The 23431-nt window shown below is 36.0% G+C and overlaps 1 protein-coding gene across 1 annotated transcript; it reads right to left on the reverse strand.

The window, feature by feature from the left end:
• Positions 1-1841: 1841 nt before the first annotated feature.
• LOC129303014 (sister chromatid cohesion 1 protein 4) lies at positions 1842-22637 on the reverse strand. Its single transcript, XM_054942002.1, has 18 exons — positions 22518-22637; positions 22268-22409; positions 21271-21532; positions 20997-21101; positions 20817-20914; positions 20649-20698; positions 20526-20607; positions 19725-19773; positions 19474-19585; positions 18432-19275; positions 17560-17967; positions 17313-17457; positions 16236-16372; positions 14377-15419; positions 12744-12771; positions 5361-5463; positions 4417-4546; positions 1842-2436 (listed from the first exon to the last, which is right to left on the reverse strand). Exons 1-18 carry the CDS (start codon positions 22635-22637, stop codon positions 2338-2340), a joined length of 3957 nt encoding a protein of 1318 aa, XP_054797977.1. The 3' UTR covers positions 1842-2337.
• Positions 22638-23431: the final 794 nt, after the last annotated feature.

Consider the following 23431-nt stretch of genomic DNA (forward strand, 5'->3'; position numbering starts at 1 on the left):
TTAACACTTTGAGACGAGACAATCCTTTAGATCACCACTTAAGAGATGTTATTGATTACATTAGGAATCATTTGTTTCTCACGCATGTTGTAGAATTACACCATTCTCACGGAGACATCATTAGATGTGTGGACTTTATGGCCATTCTCACAAAGACATCATTAGATTGTTTATCCATGTATCTTGAAGATGAGAACCATCTTTTGGTTCTTCATGCTCAATTTTCTTTTTCAAGCTTAGCTTTCCGTTTGTAACCCACAAAAAAAAGTGTTTTTTTAATTAATTTTAAAATCATATATTTTTTTAAATTAACAACATAAGATTATTAGCTATTTGTTAAATCATATATTTTTTTCTATCTTAATTTTTTCCTTTTTTTAATTTTTATGAAATTTTGTTATATTTTTTATTTTATATTACTTCGATGTCTTAACTCTTAATCATATAATTGAATACATTTTGTGCATCATAGCATAGGGGGAGAAATTAGTTTTAGGAAAGGATCACACACCCAAGATATAGATATATATAGATATATATTGATATTAATACACCTAAGATATTTAGCGTGCCGTCTCCTTCCATGAAGCTTTGTAAGTGATACTGGATTACTGCCCGTCGATCTTCCTCTCCCCTGTTGTCATAATTTGAGTTAACTCTTTTATTTATTTATTTGTTGCTAATAGCTCATGAGAAACTCTAGTTATGATTGGTTACTAGAAAGGAATAAATTAAAAAATTAATAAAAAACAAAATAAATTAAACAATAACTTCTCTTCATGTTATAATGATAAAACTTATTAATATATATTATAAATATAAAAATCATCACGCCTTTTAAAAATTTCATGAATCATGATTTTTAATTTTATGAACTAAATTATTCATTTTCTTTATAAATGTGATTCACCATTTTTTTTGATAATCTTATTTTTATTTTTTCAATTAATTTTATTTTTTTTAGTAATTAAACGTGACATGTGTAATCGAGTTTGTCAATTTACTCGATATTTAGCCAAAGCTTGTGTGCGCATCTTTTAGTGCAGTTGTGCTTCAGTTACTTGATTTTTTTCCCATTATAATAATAAGTATTTTGTTAAATTATGAAATTGGAATTAAAGTCATCGACTTTTATAACGAGTCAATTACCTAGGAGAGAACAGCAAAATAAAGAGAAAACTTGAAAAAATAAGGGAAAAAAAATAGATAGCTTTGAAGCGTATATCATTTCATGATGAAATCAATCTCCATTCTCCTCTTTTTCTTTCTTGTTTTTTTTTTGGACAAACAATCGCCATTCTCTTCCCGTCGTTCTTTTTTCAGTGAACCAAACATAATAATTGAAAACAATTTTTTATTCTTCTCAATTTTTTTCTCCTTTTCTTCCTTCTTTTTTCATCATCCAAACATGTATATGTTTCATTCACAAAACTTTCACGCATATCATCGTCCTTATTATTCATAAATCACACACTTCGATTTAAATCAATCCAAGTTCACTTAAATGAGGTTTAATTGCCAGAAAAGAATTGAATAAAATATATTCAAAAAATAAATATAAAAATATAATGATTAAGATGTAAAGAAGAGATGAATCAAGAATATTCACAAAAAGATATAATTAATTTAAATTATGAGATTGATAATCATAATAATTCCTGTAATTTGTGATAAGTGTGAATTCGTCATTTAATTTAATTCATTTTATTCTTTCTTCTTTAATCCGTTCTATCCAAATGAACTCGTCATTGGGATGACTCATTCCTCCCGCAAGGTTATGTGAATGAAAATGGAAGTATCAAGGGACCGTTCCTGCAAGTAACCATGTCTAACAAAAGAAATGGGCTCATAAACAATTCTTCACAAATGTCTTGTAACTCTTCAAGGATCAATACAAGATGATACTATACAATCCATAGGTACATGATTTGATAACCATTGCAATAACATCTAGGATGACGACTACTACTCCAAAACCACCTTGACAAAGAGAGCGATAGCAAAATACCAACCTTTCTTGCACGGAACCGTTTGAATCACAAACATACAAATTAGCAACTAGAGTCACAAATGGCGATATTTTACAAAAATATATACATAAAATATTGATCCGACTATGTTGTTACTACAGTCAGCATCATACAGGTGCCTCTTCATGCTCATCTGTCCCCCGCTACAGAACAACCCATTAAAGAACTAGACAGCTAACCCCTATCTCAAAAAAATCATTAAAAAGGGAGCGGGTGGGGGGATGAAGAATTACCCAATATGGTAGACATGAACCAAGTTGGAACCATCTGTATCTTTAAAACTACATCAGCCAATCCTATTCAAGGCTTAGAAATCTGATTTCATCAGCTTTGATCGAGGTTTGATGTTAATATTTGCAAAGGGTTTCATCTGCTCTACATGAACATAATCCCTGGTCTTGAGAACCTGCCAATATGATCGAGACAAAATTAACCATACACAATGTCGCTAAGTAGTCACAGCAGTAATAGTCTGAACGTTTCACAGCAAAGAAATAAAATTATCTATGGAAAACTGGTGGTCATCCATTATAAGTTACATATTCCACACATACATTAACTTCCCAATCAAGAAAAATTTTTTTTTTTTTTTTAAGAATCAAACATGGAGTCCACATATTAACCAAACATAAAAGTCAAGACAAGGTTAACAAAGATCTAGCTCCTTTCTTCAATCACCACCTTACAACAAGAAAACGGCAGTTGACCACAAGAGTAAAACTCATTTCAGAAAGCATTTTTTTTTGGACAAACATTCAGAAAACATGTTTAAAAACCTGTGAATATAACATGAAAGAAATATATTTATATCCAAAATCATTCAAGATACACTTGTCTTGAAAAGCCTCATTCCCATGAGTCCATGACCAATGAAAAACTCCCATGCTTTCCAATTCCTTTTACCACCCTGTCAGAGGAAAGCCTTGACAATAATACAGTGAATGTTCGAAAGACATGCCTAAAGCAATTCAAACAACACTCTAAAAAAGGGGGAGTAGGGAAAGAAACATCAAATACTAGTTAAACCTAATGACCATATTGGCGTGTTCATCCCTGCTCATTTCCAGCCATAAACATCTGCCTGCTTGAGGTTGCTTTTTTGAACTATTTCTTTAAAGCAGCGTGAGGAAGTAATTAGTATTTGACAAAATCCTTGTAAGCACTCTTCAGAAATCTTTAAAAAATCAGAAGTTCTTGCTACTGTCAAATTACTCGAGAATAGGTAATCGAGCTGGTAGGGCAAAATCAGAGAAAAATATGGTAATTAATTATTTGAATTGAATTGTGATGGTTCCGTCCTAAAAAAAAAAAAAACTAATTTTACCTCTGCTTTCAAGGATAAGCTCCATTTTATCTGTTTACTTCCTGCAATGGGTAACTAACTATTGCCACCACTCAAAAGACATTTTATTTTATTTTTTCAAATGTTTGGCTAAGACACCTCATATTGTCAAAACAAGTAATTGTTTTATAAATATTCAGCACCTGCCATTTCTTAGGATAGGCCAACCAAGAGATTGGCGTCCATACAAGTCAATTCAGAATCTGCTATTCCCCACTCCCAATTCGTCAAAAACAATTTGATGGCTACAGATATAAAAAGCCTCCCAACCCATCCTACTTTTTGAAACATTTAAAGTCACTAGATACCAATGGGAAACTTAGTGCTAATCACCTCCCAGGAATCCACACAGCTAGGAGGCTAGAACAAGGTCTGACAACCAGCTAAAGTAATCAAGATGAGTGATTATAAAGTATAAACATCAATATCACTCCATCCAATCCCATACAAGCATGCCCGAGTTAAGCTTCAAATGAAAATAACTCAAAACAGAAAGGGCATATGCAAGAGAACCCTCAAATAACAAAACTGTAATATCAGTAAGTTTACTTTTTAATCTAGCACATCTACCAATACAAATTAGGATAATCTCAGAAAATACTTAGGTTTTCCAGGGTTAAATTGTAGTTATACAGTAGTTGCAAAACACAACAGTTCCAATTTTTAGATGCAGTTAGTGGAACAGTTTAAACTTCAAACAACAAGAAGCCCTTTCCTGCTAGGTGGGAGTTTAAAGTTCAAACAACAAATGAAATTGAGTCATTCGCATTTAAGAGATTGCATACATATTAACCAAACTTCTTAAGTTCTAATAAATTCAAAAACTTTTATCTTGATGACGAGATGACAAAAGAAGGTTCCAGAAAAGTAAACATTGACACAAAATTAACAGCAGGGAAAGGCATTTTTGTTCCCGTACTGCATATGATACAGAAGGGACCCCAATAGACTTTAGCAACATATCTTGAGCAAACAGACTCTACAAATCTCCTTACTTTATACAGCACTGAATTATGTCACCAAAACCAAGATTCATGAACATACCAGTGTTTCAAAAAACATCCTTGAGGCTTCTTTCCGGGTTTTACCAGCTATTAGATTATCAAGTGGCAGGTTCTTCCTTCCATGCACATCTTCCTTATCAAATAAAGCCTGCAGATACTTGGCAACAGCTCTGTGGATAGAAGTATTAGTTGGCTACCAAATTAACATATAAATGGATTCAGATCTCATCAAAATGTTAGACCTCAAACAAGATGATGGCATAGAATGCTCTATCAAAAAGAACACAATAAGATTCAAAAGTCAAAAAAATCCAACAAGCAATAAGGATTGTATATTAATTAGCATAACAGAAAGAAACATCCAAGAATTTAAAAAGACAAAAAATTACTGAACTAGAGCAAGACTCCACTTACCTACACCAACACTAATAACAAGCATTATCCCACTAGGCCCTCCACTTAATTACAAGCGAAATAATTTAAATCTAGCAATAACAGGATAACCCCTCTCTTACAAGGCATCAGGACTGCCCAAGGCAATGCCGTCAGGTTAAAAGACACTATTTAAAACAGCAGTGCAAGAGGGAATGAAGCGTTACAGCATGATAAATTTCAGGGTCTGAATTCTTATTCATCCTTCAGGTAACAGGGCACATCAGTTTTATTGAGATTATCTTAGTTTTGGTCAAAGTAATCTGCTCTAAACCAAACAGTGTAATCCGAACAAACCAGTATGCAATACTAATAAATAATGAATAAATGAAAAAAATAACTACGGCAAAAGAAACAGGGAGCTAATAGATCCAATGGACTTTATTAGTCTACAATACAGCATATGATATATAATTAGAGGATTACTTAGACCACCATATATTGATGCCAGATTTTTAGAAAATAGTATTGCTTTATTGCATGAAAAGGCACAAAAAAAGCAGTTAGTTGCTGCATGCAGAAGTTTTCTACAAATGCTTCAAATATACAAACCTGGTCCGAGAAGACCATCCGCTATTTTCTAGAAGAGCTCCTTCATCACATGGTATATAATCATCATCACCTTGAACCATATCATCATCAACATTCAGAAACCCTGAAAACAGATTGAACAGGATGCTACCTATATCAGACAAACATAACCAGCAGCAATAAATGACTCACACTCCACATAATGACTACATTGACTATTTTAGAAGCCACAAAGGCATAGCTAGCACCTATCCTGTACACAAGACCCCTGGAAGACATAATTTTCTATCCCCCCTACCTTCATATTGGTAGCTCCCTCAAGGAAGAATAATGATAAGATTTTAAATTATTGACAAATGCAACTGTCAATCAAGAAGAGAACTACACTTCCAATCTAAAATATAATCCTGTATAAGGAAACCTAAGTTAATTTTCTTTACTATTCCTGCGTCCAAATTCTTTCATTCAGATTTGGGATCAGATGCCACAAGCCTGTTAGTTTTGTGTCTAATTCGGTACTTGATGAAATAGAGTTGTTGCATTTTTGTTTTGGTCATCCTAGTCACGAGCACTTCAAAAAATGGTGATATTTGGTCACCCTCAATTCATGAATAAAGATGAATGGGGTCCTTCCAAGACAAAAACAATAAATGGAGCATGGTGGTATTTTTTACCTTTATAGATGGTCATATGCGCCTAACTTGGGGTATATTTACTAAAGGAGAAATCTGAAGTGCCTGTTGTTTTCCAGAAATATCATGTTTTGATTGAAACTCAACTCAAAAAAAAAAAAAAAAATCCAGATTCTTAGAACTGGCAATGCAAAAGAATACTTCAACTCTAGCCTTGAAAATTACCTAAGTTCCCATGGGATTCACCACCAAAGTTTATATTCACATACCTCTATCACTTAAGCCTGATCCCTGTGCTTTAAAGTGCATCTTAGTTTGGGTACTCAGAGAACCAAAAGGACCACTCCAATTTTGACTTGAAACTAGTCCTAACTCTAGACTTATGGGCACACGATCTTTCAAAATCATTGGGTGCACAACAAATGTTCACATGCCTCACTCACTTAAGCCAGATCCCCATGCTTTAAAGTGCATCTTTGTCAAGTACCAGCAGAACCAAAAGGGGCACAGATACTACTGCTCTCCTACTCAAAAAATATTACACTTCCAATGATGTCACCTTTTTATGACCACCAACAATCACTCCTAGGTAGACCATCCTATTTCCAGCCACTTCTTGACCTCGAACTGCCTAAAAACGGCCCAGTAACATCTGAATTGCTACCTGAAACAGCCTTTAAAACTCTCAAAACAGAACCTGATCCTTCCACTGAACAACGTGACCTCATTAATGACTAGAGAGCAGAACATTCCATGACTGTCCAGAATGAGGAATCAGACCAATTTGAATTTAACTAGAGGCCCAGGCACAAGAACAGGTCCAGGAAGAGCAAGCAACTAATCAATATCGAAGTCGTGGGAATATTACATCTTATTGTCAATAATTAGCATTTATTATTGTTCATTAGGCTTTATTAGTATTTATCAGGTTTTATCTCTCTTGATGTATGCAAAAAGGACCAATTTGTACATTAGAATACACATGAATGAGAAATAAATTTTTCCTCTCTCAAAACCCCCCATGGTATTCGAGCATCATGCTCAACATTCAAATCAGGTTCATTCTGAAATGGCTGGCATGAGACTTCCTAGGTAGTACGTGAGGGCATTCTTGGGGATAATGGTGGGGCAAGTTTGGACTCTTATTACCACCCTAGACATGCTCAGGATGCTCAAAACACCAAAACCCAAGATAGCAACGGCAATGGCAAACAGCAGTGTGTAGCCCACACGTGACACCCACAAATTGCATCCTATTGAGGAAATAGCAAGGATAAAGATTGTCCTTGGTAAGGAATTTGAAGTTAAGGATCTCAGGAACTTGAAATATTTTCTTGTATGGAAGTTGCAAGGTCAAAACGAGGCATATATGCATCTCATAGGAAGTACATACTCGATGCTTCTCAAGTAAACTGGCATGTTAGGTTGTAAACCTGACAAAACTCCCATTGTGGTCTCGAGAAAGAAGTTTGAGTGAACAATAAGGAGCCAGAAGGAGAAGACAGCTCTAATGATGAGGTTGAAGAAGATTACAAGGAAAAAGAAGAAACCATTGATAAATACAGATATCAAAGACTGATGAGGAAGTTGGTTTATCTATCCCACACAAGGCCACATATTGCTTTTGTTGTCAGTATAGCGAGTCAATACATGTGTGATCCAAGGAAGAGACACTCAGATTCTCAAATACCTTAAAGGTACCTTTGGTAAGGAATTAGTATTCAAGAAACATGATTAGAGGACAATTGAGATCTATACAGATGCAGGCAAGGGGGAACTATGGAGACAAGAGATCCACCTCTGGCAATTACTCATTTGCGTAGGAAACTTAATGACTTGGAAAAGTCAAAAGCAAAGAGTTGTATCCAAAAGCAATGCTGAAGCAAAATTGAGAGCATTAGCTCAAGAAATCACAAAAGAAATATGGATAAGAAGGGTCATGGAAGAAATACAGGTAAGAATTGATCCACCAATAAAGTTGCATTGTGATAATAAGGTTACCATAAGCATGGCATTGAATCCTATACATCATAAGATATCTAAACATGTTAAAATGGAGAGACATTTTATCAGAGAGAAAGGAGGAGGCATTGTATGTTTGACATACCTACCTATAAAGTTACAAGCCACAGATATGCTGACCAAGGGACTACCCAAGCCTACCTTTGAGAGTTGTATAAGCAAGTTGGACATGATTAGCATCTATGATCCAACTTGAGGGGGATTGTGGGAATATTATGTCATTATTGTGAATAATTATCATATATTATTATTCGTTAGACTTTATTAGTATTTATTAAGTTTTATCTCTCTTGATATACATTAAAATACACATGAATGAGAAATACATTTTTCCTCTCTCAAAATACTACAAAAGCATATTACACTGATCATCTAACTCTACCTCAGATTCTCAATTTTGCAACTTGGGCTGGCCTATTGCTTTGAGGAATGGGGTAAGGTTTTGCACTAACATCCTATTAGCAACTTTGAATTGTATAAACAATTATCTCCTGCTAAGAAAGCTTTTACTACAGTTGAACAAATACCTAAAAATGTTAAATAGGCTATGGAGAATCCAATGTGGAAAGAAAATATTTATGAAGAAATGGAGGTTTTGATTAAAAATCAGACTTAGGAGTTGATTGAGCTTCCTCAAGGTAAAATTATCGTGGATTGTAGATGGGTGTTCACTAAGAAATACAATCCTAATAGGAGTGTAAATAAGCGTGATGGCTTGTTACAAAAGGTTTCACTCAAATCTTGATTGGCACTTGTTTCAGTTGGATGTGAAGGATACATTTCTAAATGGGAATTAAAAAAAAAAAAAAGGAGAGGTGTAGATGGACATACCTCCTGGTTTTAAAACAAGTGTGAACCAGGGTAAAGTATGTAAATTGTGTCAATGATTATAGGGCCTGAAACAGTCCCTCATACTGGGATTCAAAGATTTACTAAAGTTGCGAAGAAGCATGGATATACTCAATGTCAGACAGATCACGCACAGTGACACAAAGTGATGGAAAAATAACTACATCCATTGTCTGTGAGGATGATATAATTATTACCAGCAATAACCTGTGAGAAGCAAAGATTGAAGTAGGTGCTAGTAGCTGAATTCAAGGTGAAAGACTTGGGACAATTGAGATATTTCCTAGGTATTGAAGGAAACATCGATAAATAAGGATATTAGAGTAACAGCCATGCCCATGGAGGTCAATCTCCAATTTGGTCAAAAGAAAGACAAAGATGGGAGGATAATAGTGAGCCTCCCAGTTAATGAAGAAAGATATAAGCTATTAGTAGGGAAACTAATTTCTCTCTCATACCAGACCTGATATATCTTATCTGGTTTGTATTGTAAGTCAGTTTTCTACCAGGCCTGTTGAGGAACACAGAGAATCAGTCTTCAGGATCTTGCACTATTTAAAATTCACCCCTAGTAAAAGCTTGTACTTTAAAAAGGGGCTACACAGATAACAACAACAACAACAACAACAAGCCTTTATCCCACTAGGTGGGGTCGGCTACATGGATTGCAAGACGCCATTGTGCTCTATCATTTATTAAGCTTTTAGAAATATTATTAATTAAGAGATCACGTTCAACAACTTCCAAGAGTGTTCTCTTAGGCCTTCCTCTACCTCTCTTAATCGGACTCAAAGTTATATGTTCCACTCTTCTCACTGGTGCCTCCCTTGGTCTTCTTTGTACATGCCCAAACCATCTCAACCGATTTTCTACCATTTTTTCCTCAATAGGTGCCACCCTCACTTTTTCACGTATGTGCTCATTTCGAATTTTATCTTTACGTGTATGTCCGCACATCCATCGTAACATTCTCATCTCTGCTACTCCAACTTTATGCTCTTGCTGTCCCGTTAGAGCCCAGCATTCACTACTATATAACATTGCCGGTCTGATAGCAGTACGATAAAACTTTCCTTTAAGTTTATTAGGCACCTTACGGTCACAAATAACTCCTTTAGCTTTTCTCCAATTAAACCACCCAGCTTGAATTCTATGCGAAATATCTCCACTGATTTCGCCATCATTTTGAATAATGGCTCCCAAATATCTAAACTTTTCCACTTGAGGTATGATTTGATCTCCCAATTTCACTTCCAAATTATTTTCGAATAGTCTTTTACCAAATTTACAATATAAATATTCCGTCTTACTTCTACTCAGACGAAAACCTTTCGACTCCAATGTCCTCCTCCATAACTCAAGTTTGCAATTAACCTCTTCTCTTGTCTCTGCTATAAGAACTATATCATCCGCGAAGAGCATACATTTCGGGATTTCCTCTTGAATATGTTCCGTCAAAACATTTAAAATCAAGTTGAACAAATAAGGACTCAGAGATGATCCCTGATGTAGTCCAATCTTGATAGGAAAATCCTTTGTTTGACCACAAGGCGTTCTTATACTAGTTTTTACCCCCTCATACATATCTTGTATGGCTTTAATATAAGCAATCCGTACTCCCTTTTTTTCCAACGCTTTCCAAAGCACTTCTCTTGGTATACGGTCATAAGCTTTTTCCAAATCAATAAAAACCATGTGTAGATCTTTATCTTTACAACGATACTTTTCCATTAATCCCCTTAGTAGATAAATTGCCTCTGTAGTTGATCTACCTGGCATAAAACCAAATTGATTCTCAGAAATACTTGTCTCCAATCTCAACCTGTGCTCAATTACTTTCTCCCACAATTTCATTGTGTGGCTCATGAGTTTAATCCCTCTATAGTTAGTACAATTCTGAATATCTCCTTTATTTTTATAAATAGGAATTAATGTACTTCTCCTCCACTCATCAGGCATTTTCTTGGACCGTAAAATCACATTAAATAATTTAGTTAACCATCTCACCCCTTCTTCACCTAAACATTTCCACGCTTCGATAGATATACAATCAGGTCCGTTAGCTCTACCATTTGCCATTTTCTTAAGAGCTTCCTTTACCTCCTTATCACGTATTTTTCGATAGAATGACAAATTTTGTTCTCCTACACCAGTTACTAAATCCTCCAAGTTACTAGATGAATCCTCTCCATCATTGAAAAGTTTAGAAAAATAAGTCTCCCATCTATTTTTAATTTCATCATCTGTAACTAAAATTCTTCCCTCTTCATCCTTAATACACCTTACCTGTTCTAGATCTCTTGATTTTCTTTCCCTACTCTTGGCAATCTTATAAATATTTTGCTCTCCTTCCTTCGTCTCAAGGTTCTTATAAAATTCTTCAAAAGCTTTGGAACGAGCTTCACCCACAGCTCTCTTAGTTTCCTTCTTAGCCATACGGTACCTCTCCCAATTTTCCTCATTGTTACACAAATGTATGGCTTTAAAACAGTTCTTCTTATACTTGATTTTGTCCTGTACACTATTATTCCACCACCAAGACTCCTTATCTCTCGGACCAGAACCTTTCGATTCTCCCAAAACTACTTTTGCAACCTCCCGTATCTTTTTAGCCATATCCTCCCATATGATGTTAGCACTTCCCTGAGAATCCCAAATTCCTTTATCCAAAAGATTTCGCTTGAAAATATCTTGCTTCTCACCTTTTAATTGCCACCACCTAATCTTTGGTGTTACTACTTGTCGACGTTTTTGGATTTTACTCATAATACACACATCAAGGATTAGGACCCTATGTTGTGTCGTTACAGCATCTCCAGGGATCACCTTACAATTTTTACAAAGTTTTCTATCTGTGTTCCTAACCAAAAGAAAATCAATCTGCGACCTTGAGGCTCCACTTTTGTAAGTGATGAGATGCTCATCTCTCTTCTTGAAACAAGTGTTGGCAATCTTAAAATCATACGCCAATGAGAAATCAAGAAGAGTTTGCCAGAAAGAAGAGTTTGCCCAAAAAAGGGGGGGGGGGCTACACAGATGAATTGAAATATTCACAGATGCTGATTGGGGAAATTCTCGCACAGAGAAAAGGTCAACTACACGGAATTTCTTCTTTGTGTGGGGTAATTTGGTCAAATGGAGGAGCAAAACACAATCTATAGGATCGTGCAGCAGTGCTGAATCAGAACTTAGAGCTTTGGCTCATGGGATCTGTGAAGGAATTTGGCTCAACCGATTACTTAATGAAATAGCAGTGAAGTTTGAGGGGCCAACACATGGAATCGCATCTTCTAGGGAACAGGTATCAAAGTAACCAAAAACACGGACCTGATGGAATCCATACAGGTTCCCATTCCCTTCTTATGGAATTCCAGGAACCATGTCACCTTGATCTTTTTTGGTGTAAAAGCAGATCAGGAATTACCAAAGAAACTTTAGTTGATGTAGCTTGACTCTATTACACGAGTGAACCCTTGTTGATCCATCTAGAACAATAAAGTTGGACGCTATTGCTTTCCTTGTATGATTGTAGTAAAAAGGATAGTATTTAACAGTTGATTTCTTGTGGTAAAGGTGCGCAATATCTCAAGAAAAGAAAACACCTCAAACAGAAAATTTTCTAGCAGGTTTATGCACATTTCTTTGCTTCTATTCAATCATATATATATATATATAGCAGGACCGCTGTTCTAATGCTCAGTACTCACTTTGTACTATGGTTCGCTACTTAGAAACTCTCATAGCAGCCCTACTCAACCATCAAAAGAAAAGCAAATCAATAATATGAGCCTACATATACACGGCCTCTTGGACTGGAAAACCACTTATAGATATCTACATAAGCTTCTGGCAGCGTACATATCAGGAGATGAATCAACAGTGTAAGGATTTAGAAGCAAACCTGTATCCTCTGCAAATACAATATTTTCCTGCGCCATGCAGCCAAAGAGCTTGGTTAGATATTAATCAAAACTTAAATTAAAGGGAAAACATACTTTTTGGTCCCTGCACTTTGCTCGTGTTTTGTTATAGGTCCCTGCACTTTTTTTCAGTGTTTTGAATCCTTATACTTTTATTTTCCAATGTTCTAGGTCCCTAAATGAATAAATTGAACAAAGTGTGGGGACCTTGGATAAGCATAAAACACCAGAAAAAGAAAGTGTAGGAACCCAAAACATTGAAAAAAAAAAGTGTAAGGACCTACAGTAAATTACAAGCAAAGTGCAGGGATCAAAAGGTATGTTTCTTCCAAATTAAAATACACCAAGTTTCATAAATAAAGAACCAGAGTTCAGAGATCAACCGCTTCAAAAAAGAAGTATACCAAATTGAACAATAAAACCATATGATATACAATAAGATAAATCATTATGAATTTAACAAAATTACATGATCAACACTATCTGGTATTCAAGATCAATACTTCTATGAAAATGAGATGAGAAAAACTGTGTGCATAAATATGTGTCTATTATGGTCAAATGAAGGCATCCTCCTAAAAAGGTAAAACAGGAGAAGAACCAGCATGCACTACAGATTTCAATTAAATATGATCAACAGGATTTTATTACAAAACTTGCAATTGACAAAATGCAGAACAGTAATGAAAGGGGAGAAGAGAGAGGAAGAAACAGAAAGAAAAAGCAGGGAGAAGTTGGCAGAGGGAAAAAAGAATAAAACTGACAATATAGTCCAAATAGTCTAAAATCCACATTAGCACAATTGGTAAGTGTTTTACATATAGAGACCATGGGATAACTCCTTATAACTTCAAAAGTTAAAAGTAAATTAAATTATTAATTTCTACTGCTAATATTGAATTAAAATATCATTTCATATACGTATCATTAATCCTTTATGACTAATTAATATCTCTCCCAATCTCTTTCAATTCTCACTCTCCTTCATTTTCCACTGATTAGAGACAATTTGCCCTCAACTTCAATGCAGAAGCAATTGAAAAATCCATCTTGAAATGTCAGGTAGAATGAAAACTACTTTGAGACATGGTGGCCAAAAGCCCAAAACAACTTATTGGTTGAATCTAAACTCACATTCTGCAACTTGAAGTTTAACTTCTGATTTCTGCTCAGAATCCCGACGTTCTACATATCCTACATCACCACCTAATTCTTCTTTGAAATGTGTTGCTCTCGTTCTTGTCAGCGATTTGTGTACTTGGTAGACTAATAGCATACAAAATTTCAACAAAATGGTGGTCCGCATTATCTGTCTGCCCTATGCCTTTCCTCAAAAATCATAAACTAAAATAAGAGTTCTAATTCAAAGTAAAAGCCAATCTCCACGTCCATCCATGTCATTAAGATTTTCCACAAGCTTTTGAACTGATTTGCAGCATTTTAGACAAGGGTAAAAAGTGATAAAGATTTTGGAATACATTTGTGCCTATAGTGAAGTATGTTATGCGTATCATATCAGTTGTGCCAAAAAAAGGGGCAAGCCTCCTTTAAAGCAACAGTTCAACATAGATGGCATAACAAACATTAAAATATTATGACAAATGGGGAGCTTACATCATTTTGGTCCACCAAAGAACTCTCAATAGCTGAAATTTCATGGTGCATTCTACTCCTCTGGTCAGCTTCATGAGAAACTGAATTTTCTTCATCAATTAGAGAAATCTCTTTGGCATCCAAAACAACAGCTACACCATGTAAATAATCTACTCTAGTATTTTCACTATAACTGCATCCAAACCTTGAGACTTTATCATCATACCCAGAACCAGAGGCAAGCATTTGATCCTCATTTATGCCCCCAAGCAAGTTGTTTCCACTTTTCTCAAGATGTAGGTCCCTATTTGAGGTAGCCTGGTTATTAGCGTACTCATCTATTCTCTCACATCCAGTAGCCAATGATGTGTATAAACTGTTATGAGTCTCAGAACCATCCATTTGAACTTCTGTTCTAATATCAACTCTGTCTTCTGAAATTTCAGAGATGCCTACTCCACTTCTGTTGATTTTACTCTCTGCAAGTTCATTCTCTAGAATAGGGAGGGCATGCAAATTCTGGGAAGATGATATGCCCAGTATATCTGTATGCATAGAACCATAACCATCCAAGTCATTGCTTTTATGCATTACAGTCAATGGAGCAGCAAAATCATCAGGCATACAGTGGTTGTTGTCAAAGACAGAATCAGCATGAAATGATGATTCCAAGCCAGGGGTAATGGAGCAATTTTGAGAGTCAAAAACCTCAATATTTTCTCTACAACCATTCATTTTGGTGGTTTGAGAAATTTGAACCTCCTTCACATGGGAAATAACATCTGTATTCCTGTGAATATTAATATCAAGAGATTCTGCATTAAATTCAGGCTGATTGCTCTCAGGCACAATAGGTGCCCCAAAAGGTTGTTCCTCCGCATCTTGGACCATGACAGGTTCAATGTTTCTTTCCACTCCATGAATATCAGTAACATTTGTTCTTGAATGGGATTCATTATCATTTGTTGCTTCTGAGAGAGAACTGTCTAAAATGTAATCACAAACCCTAATCCCAGTTAGATCCAATTTCTCATTTCGCAGAAGTATCAAATCAGCTGACACACCTGAAAGATATACAAAAAAATAGCTCAGTTTGAAAGACCCTACCATACATTTAAAGAATTTTTTATTTTCAGCCAATATTTCCATTCCAGGACAACTACTAAGGAGAGGGCATTATCAGAAGTACCCTGAAAATCTAAAGATCAAAGTTTCAAGCAAAACACAGAAATATCTGAACATAAGAAGCCAGGTTCACAACACCAATATGGTTTTGATTCAAGTTCAGTTAGGTCCCTTGAAATTAATCAAGTATAGTCCATTTAAATTTTACACAGGTTATTAATGACCCATGATCATTTTAGTTTGGTAACTTCCTGATATCATCCAATCAATAAAATCGAAATTTGCAGTACTTTTCTTCAAATCGACATCATGATGTATGGTCCACAAAATGGGTCTAGATTATATCATGATGGGTTCAGGAATAATGGGATCCAGGCTGAGTCACGTGAAGTGCAATAAGCGTATGATAAACAGGGAGTAGGTTAGAGACGGGGAACATATGCTAGAGTGGGTTAAAAGTAAGGGTTTCAAGAGATTGGAGAGTGCGTGATTGGGAGAGATTAACAGGGAATGATTACATGGTTATGGGATATATAAAATAGCCATTTCTATACACAGCTACTTGACAAGGAGAAAAGGTAACTAACAACCATTTGAATGACTCCATTGCTTGTTCACAAATACTTTCCTCTTATTATAACATATTTGTCTTGCCTCACTGGATATGTGTTTGTAGGGTTGTATTATATGTTTAAGGAAGCAGGGAGGTTGGGGCATATACCTGAAAGCCATAGCACAAAACACACATTTCTCACCTGTAAATATTGGATCTTGAAAAATTTCATCCTCCAGAAATTGTCTTTGAATCATTAATATTTCTTGGTGAGTGCAAGGAGCTTTCTTCCGTGTGCGACGTATGTCTTCAGTATTTGTTAGTTGTTGCCGTATTATACTAAAGAAAGAAGGCAAAAATAATTAGTATCCCATTGCAAGAGAAAAGCAAAATACAGCTTTCTATAAAGCAAGAGAACAAATGCGGCATCATAAGCACATCTCGGCCATAACCAGTCAGTTAATAAAGGATATATCTATTAAATGCATCAGGGAAGTTATTAAGGTTTTAATACGGACAACATTCTAGTGCCTTTTCCATCAGGTACAGTACACGCATTCTATAGACCATGAAATAACACATCTTTCTCCTCATTAACCAAAGTCAACACATCTTCAGTCATGAAGGAAATTAAAAAAAAAATGAAATAGGAAACAGCAAATGAAGTTAATTATTAGATAATAAAACTTTTGGTTGTATATGAATTAGTTGAATGGTGTAAGTTAACACCCTTATTTAGGGAACTACAATCTTCAACTTCGTGATATATATGCTTTCTTCAAGGATGACCATCTAATAAAAAAGATTGTTGATGCGATGTATTTAACACAAGCTTGTAATTGCTCTCTGGCAGTGTGCCAACCATTCAATCCTCTGATGCATTCGCTGGGTAGAGCAGAATGCTTGTATATTTAAGAGAATGCGTCTTTGTCATTCATCATACTTATTTTTCAGTTAGTTTCCTAGATGGAAATGTAAAGGGATTGAAGAACTCTCATGCATTAATGTTAGTTTCATAATATTCAAGTTATTGCTATCTGAGGATTTATCCTCGTCTTTCAAGGAATAGTGGCAGGGAGTTTTAGTAAAATTGTTAGGTACAACTTAATAATCACTATCCAGATTCTCCTTTGCAACAAAAAATATTAAAAAACTGAGTATGAATTGCACCTAAAAACTTACAAGATATATTAATCACATAAAGCATAACAGAACCCTCAACATAAAATAAAGAGGAAAACCAGGTGCAATTGAACATGTGGGCATTATAAAAACCTACTCGCCATGCAAGACCATTGTATCATCTGTAAGCACCTTCCTCTTTATGGCACTAGTGCGTGATACCAAACGGGGACGTTTTATTGATACCACTTCAGAGGCTGCTGGAGTGGGTTTCACTTTCAAAAATGAAGATCGTCTTCCAACTAGAGCAACAAAAAAAGAAGCCGCCAAAACTAAGACTGATTCTCACAGAAAAAGAAACATTATAATCTACTTCTAAAAGTATTAAGGGTTCACTTTAATACCTAATATGGAAGACAATAAATCGTCATCATCAGGAAGGAGATCTGCACTTCTCTTGGATTGGGTCCCTCCATATGATTCAGCCAAATCCACACTCTGCATTGTCAGAGTACTTTCAGTGAAACTTCGCTTTTTACCTGAGACACATTTCACTCCTTCATCACTCTTGATGCCTCTAGGTGTATCCCAACTGTCAGGCGTAGATTCCATCATCAAATCGTTAGGTCCAACACTCTGTTGATATGCTAGCGAGAGCATTTTTTCAGGCGCTGGCATGTCAGAAGCAACAGATTTGCTGTCACTTCTTACTGGATTATCAACAAAGATCTGACTCCCATGTTGCTCATCGGATTTCTCCAGATCTTGGTGAATTTGTTCACACAAAGATTGCTCTGTTGTCTGACAATCACCTAAAGCAGGACGTGAAACATTGGTCATGTGACACTGCCTGCAAATATGAAAATAACCAGCTACCAGAACAATCTATTTCTCTGTCTATCGAAGTTACCATATATGTTTACTGTAACTAATTAATGAAAATCATTCAACCAAAATTCTTAAATGGGTGTTAGAAAGTTGATTTCCTCAACCAAAAAAAAAAAAAAAGATGGTAAAGTTAGAAAGCCATGAACTAAGTCCCCAATTTCAACGGAAGTTAACAAGGTGAAGTAAATGTCACTACAACAATTGGATCCATGCAGTAAAGATGCGCTATCATAACATAATTCCAGAGTGCCCATTGTACTCATCAGTTAGAAAATAGAAGAAAAGAAACGAAACAAGACAAAGGAGAGGAGAGAAACAACTAAGCATATTTTCAAAATAAATAAATAAATAAATAAAACTGTGTGACACAGAATCAGCACACTTTTACCTCCAATGAACAACACATTGGTTTGGCCCATATGGGATGTGCATGGTCGAAGATGTAATTCATCTGGCTGTACAGCTTCATGAGCAACATGGTTCAAAACCTCTGCTTCCTTCAATTCCTGGGAGGTCTGTGCTTCAACATCAACATCCTCAGGTCTCCCAGGTGAACCTAGAAGATGCACAACACTGGGTGCTTTAACCTCACCAAAGGGAGCGGATTCCCCCTCACTGTTAGCAATTTCAACATCAGTTGAAGTTTCATGTTTTGACAATGCATGTTTATTCTTTAGATGACCGTCTGATTCTGACCCTTTTGAGACATCTAAGTGAGACAAAAGTTTACAACTGGGGACCTCCTGATCGGACGTAACATGAGAACAACTTGGCGATGCAACAGTTTCACTTGCACTTGCTCTTCTAGAAACCACATCATCAATAACAGTTTGGTCCAGAGAAGCCACAGCTGGCTCATTATTTATGGCAACCCCATCGTGCAAATCTTCCACCTTCTCAGGTACAGCAGAAGCACTAATAATCCCATCTGTGCATTCTGGCACAAAGGGTGGGCAATTCTCTCTTTCGCAATCACCCAAAAGGCAGTCAGTCTCCCCATGGTGAAAATCTAAAACACTACCATTCTTCACATTATCTTGCACAGAATGATCAATTGCAACTTCCTCTAGCACAGTTGAAAATTCTTGTGTGCTCTTAATCGATAGAAAATCAGTTGAATTATGATAAGCTGCTTCATTAATGACCTGAGCCAAGTTTGGCTCTTTAAGTCCAGGAGTAGATGGCCCTTGAGCATATTCACTAGCTTCAGTACCAGAGGATGCACCATCAATCTGATCAGAATAAATCAATTAAGTAATTAAACCCCGAAGAGATCATAACTTCAAGTCTCAACAGAAGTAGATCATAAGGAAAGAACAGCCCACAATTCCATCCAATATTCCACCTTTTAGAATATAAATAAATGACAATAAGACATGAAAAAATAATCAGTAACATCCATAGGCAGCCAGGCATTCCACAAATCTAACCTTGTCTCCACCGACTTTCACCTGCACCCCATCCAGTGTTTCAGTTTCTTCTTCTTTCCTTTCATTTTCATCCAGAGGTCTGTCAGATTGCACGGATTCTTGAGGATTAGCCCTGCAATCAACACACACACACACACACACACACACACACACATTTGGGTATGTCAGGAAATTTATGTTGTACATGACAAAGATGAGTGATGAAAATGATAAAAGATTACTTTTCTTAGAGAGATAGGGAGAGGTCTTACTCCAATATGCCATCACGCTCAAAAGTGGATGCCTTTTCCGTAACAAATCCTGCTTTTCAAAATCAACAATCAACTGACCAATAAATTGAAGGAAAATATACAATATAAAGATGCACAAGAATATAACAAAAGCACAATATTATAAAATGAATTTAACCAAAGAATTAAAAAGTAACTGTTGTCATGTGATAACGCTTCTTATCACTCCGTATCTGATTAGTTACCTTACCTGTTTAACATGTTTAGTAATTAGGTTTGAGATTAAGATTCTGCTAGTTTGGATAAATAGTAGTTTTCAACATCCGGATGTTTATCTCAAGGTAAAAGAAATATTGCATTTTCATAGTTTTCAGTACTTTACTGTTTTTTTGTAGAGAACATTATTATCCATTCTTTTCACACAGCTTCAGTTTCACATTCATCAGTTTCCTTCAGGGTCCATATTCAAATTCTATTGGGCTCCATCAGTTCCCATGTAGTTTGATTTTTATTATAGCTACTTCAGGATTAATGATTAATTGATGATTTAATCTCCCTCTTCAAATTATAAGCCTAGAACAAAAGCAAGATTGATTTCCCAAGTCAATGCTTTATACACATTCTCTCTACAAACTATAGCTCCCGCTAACTTCCTTACTTCAAAACGTCCCCAATCATATTTAAGTATTTAGCTTAGATATCAACCTCATTTTTGAGAAGTAACTAACATCCCATTCGAAGCCTCTCCTTCCACTGTCCTTCCTAACACACACAATCCTATTTCAACGAAGATCTGCTTATTCTTCCCAGGTTATCACAAACCCAAAAGGCTTGGAGCACCCAAATCAGTATTATGACTAACAAAAGCATAAAACCAACTAGGCCCCACTTCAAATAGACAAACCTGAGGTCCATGGGTACAAAACTGGGGGGAAAATAAATTACCTCCTCAAGGTCTAGACCAATTTGAGAAGCATCACCATCACCAAACCTCTCTGAAACCCATGCATTTGAAGTTAAATACTGCTTGTCAAATGTCTCATCGCATGGCTTAGATTTACTATATAACTAGAATTTGAGAAGGAAAAAAAAAAGAGAACGGTGAATACTCACCATCTAATCCAAACTGTGAAGTAGCGTAAACTGCACCCTCCATGGTATCTTGTAATGTGATCTGTTCACGTGTACTGACGTGATGATCAACATAGTTACTGCAAGTTCACAAGATATGCACTTCGCCGTTACTAAAGGGTGAAAACCACATTACATAAAATCACCGTCCAGAATATTAACCAATTCATGCACAACACAACCGTGTAAAGCAACTGTAACTTCAAAGCAATATATGTTTCTAAGAGATTTCTCCTCCCAACCATGAGACAACCGTCAAGGAGAAAGCTGACACAAAGATTAGAGAAATTCAACAGTAAAGAATTTCAAATGAAACTGAACGCAAAAAAACCAGTTAAAGTTTCTCATAAATGTTGACGCACTAGTGACAAGTTCAACACCCAAAGAAACAGCTAGAGCCTCAATTAAGAACACAAGCATGTATTGTGAAACTTACCCCTGAAAGATATCATTATCTGGCAGTTCAAAATCATCAAGATCAAAAGTCTCAGGTAAGGTTATCGAATGGTAAGGTGCAGTGGACTCTTCCGGCGGCAAATCAACAGCAGTGGAGCGGAAAGCTTGCTTAATCTTAAGCAAAGCTTCACTGCAATCATCGAAGAGGTAATTCACCTTCCTAGAATATATCCTCACTACACCAAGCAGAAGATGACTGGACAAGCGAAGCGCAATTGGTACTTCAGGAAAAAGGATTGAATCTGTCCACAAAGGTGAATGTATAAATATCAGGGGGGAAAATGATACCAAAACCAGAGTATAACACATGCAGCACAAGCAACATGTACAGTATATTAATGAATTATCTACTTTTATATACATTGATATTAATCTCCACAGCAGTAATAATGACAGGTATGGCTACGGAATCAAAATAATATTTTTGTCATTTTTTTCCAACCAAAACTACATGCATTTGAAGGTTACACATGAAGCAAAGTGCAGGCCCTAGATTTAATGCGAACACAACACAACTGAACTATTTACTTCCCATGGAATACATTCAAATCTGGCCCTGATAAAGTCAGAACTCCCCAAACTACCATAACTATCCTTAAGAACCTGTTACAATTCAAGTAACATTCGCCTAATATTAATGCCTGTCACTCAACTGTCTTGTAACAACACTAACCCCTCCTTCCCCCCCCCCCAAAAAAAATAAAAATAAAAAGGAAATCATTGTCCTCAAGGATGTGGTACAATTGAAGCCTCAAAATCTGAAAAGTTGCTGCTGAAATAACAAGAGAAAGTAGTTGACTGGCCGACTGGTTGATTACAAGACAGTTGAATTGCAGCCTACTCTGGACTGCTAATGAAAAAAATACTAATTTTCTTTCTTATTCAAAAATTTAGCCTCCTGAATTGTATCAAAAAAACTAAATAAATCGTCTCTTGATAACAAAAGAACAAAAAGGCAAGCTGGTCCATAATTAAACAGCCAGAGAGTGAAATTCTAGACTGAGAGCTTATCCGCGAAATCATTCCATAACGATTTCTAAAACCCAATATCAAGCAGCCAGCACGATTTCTGGTTCTGTCATAAACGAGCCAGTCTTTTAACATTCCATACATCCCAGACTAAATAAAACAATGTTCGTTGCAATATCATTATCGTAAATGTAAATATATTGCTAAAAATTACCATAATAAGGTTTAAACAATATAAGATACAGGTAACTAACCCACAGAGACGCCAATGTCAGTATCAGCAACTTGATTCTTCCGGAGCTTTCTCTCCAAATGTGCAGCTATCCATATCGTTCCAAGTGGCCCTTTCTTGGCCAATATAAACTGAGAATAAAACATGTCTTTCACTCTTTTATTTGGCAGTAAATTCCTATATCTCGTGCAAGAAGCGGGCCCAAAATTTAAATCCCATACCCTCAAACACCTCCCACAAAAAAAAAAAAAAGAAAAAAAAAAAAAAAAAAAGAGAGATAAAACGATGGCCGGCAATCGAACAAACCTAAAGCTACCCAAGAAGTGTTTCGTCGAACAAAGCCCCGCTGGACACCTAAAGCTGATAATTCAACGGCTTAAATTACATGTACAAAACCCTAACTCCAAAATTGCACCGAGGACTTTAAGAATGTGGAAAAGGGCCTCTTTCAAAGAAATTTACAATCCTTTTAGTGGCACTTCATCGCTGCATAGCTCTAAAATCAAAGAACGAAAAGGAAACGCAGCATGTCTGAGCATAATTTTAGCCGAAAATGGCAAACCCTAAGTATGCCCGAATCGCGTATCGGAATGCTCCGTGAATAGTCAGTGCATTGAACTTTCACTTCAAATTCGAACGAGCTGGAAAAAAAAAAAAAAAACAGACCCTGGTTCCTAAGGATTCAAACTGCTCAGATTCAGAAGAGGCTTCGGAGCCAGACAGCAGTCGATTGCCGAGGGGCGCCTTCGATTGAGGAATTTCTTGTTTGTGTTTTTCGATTTATGGTTAATTTTACATCTTATATCTTATATTAAATTTAAAATGTTATATCGTTGCTGCACTGTCATCGTCTGATTGGTCGGAACTGGAAACTTGCAGCGGAAACATAGGCAAAATTTATTGATTGATTATGACTATTTAATTAATGATTAATGATTAA

Source organism: Prosopis cineraria, unplaced genomic scaffold (genome assembly GCF_029017545.1).
Source record: "Prosopis cineraria cultivar Desert tree isolate PC_DT_omini unplaced genomic scaffold, ASM2901754v1 PC1, whole genome shotgun sequence".
NCBI classification, from domain to species: Eukaryota; Viridiplantae; Streptophyta; class Magnoliopsida; order Fabales; family Fabaceae; genus Prosopis; species Prosopis cineraria.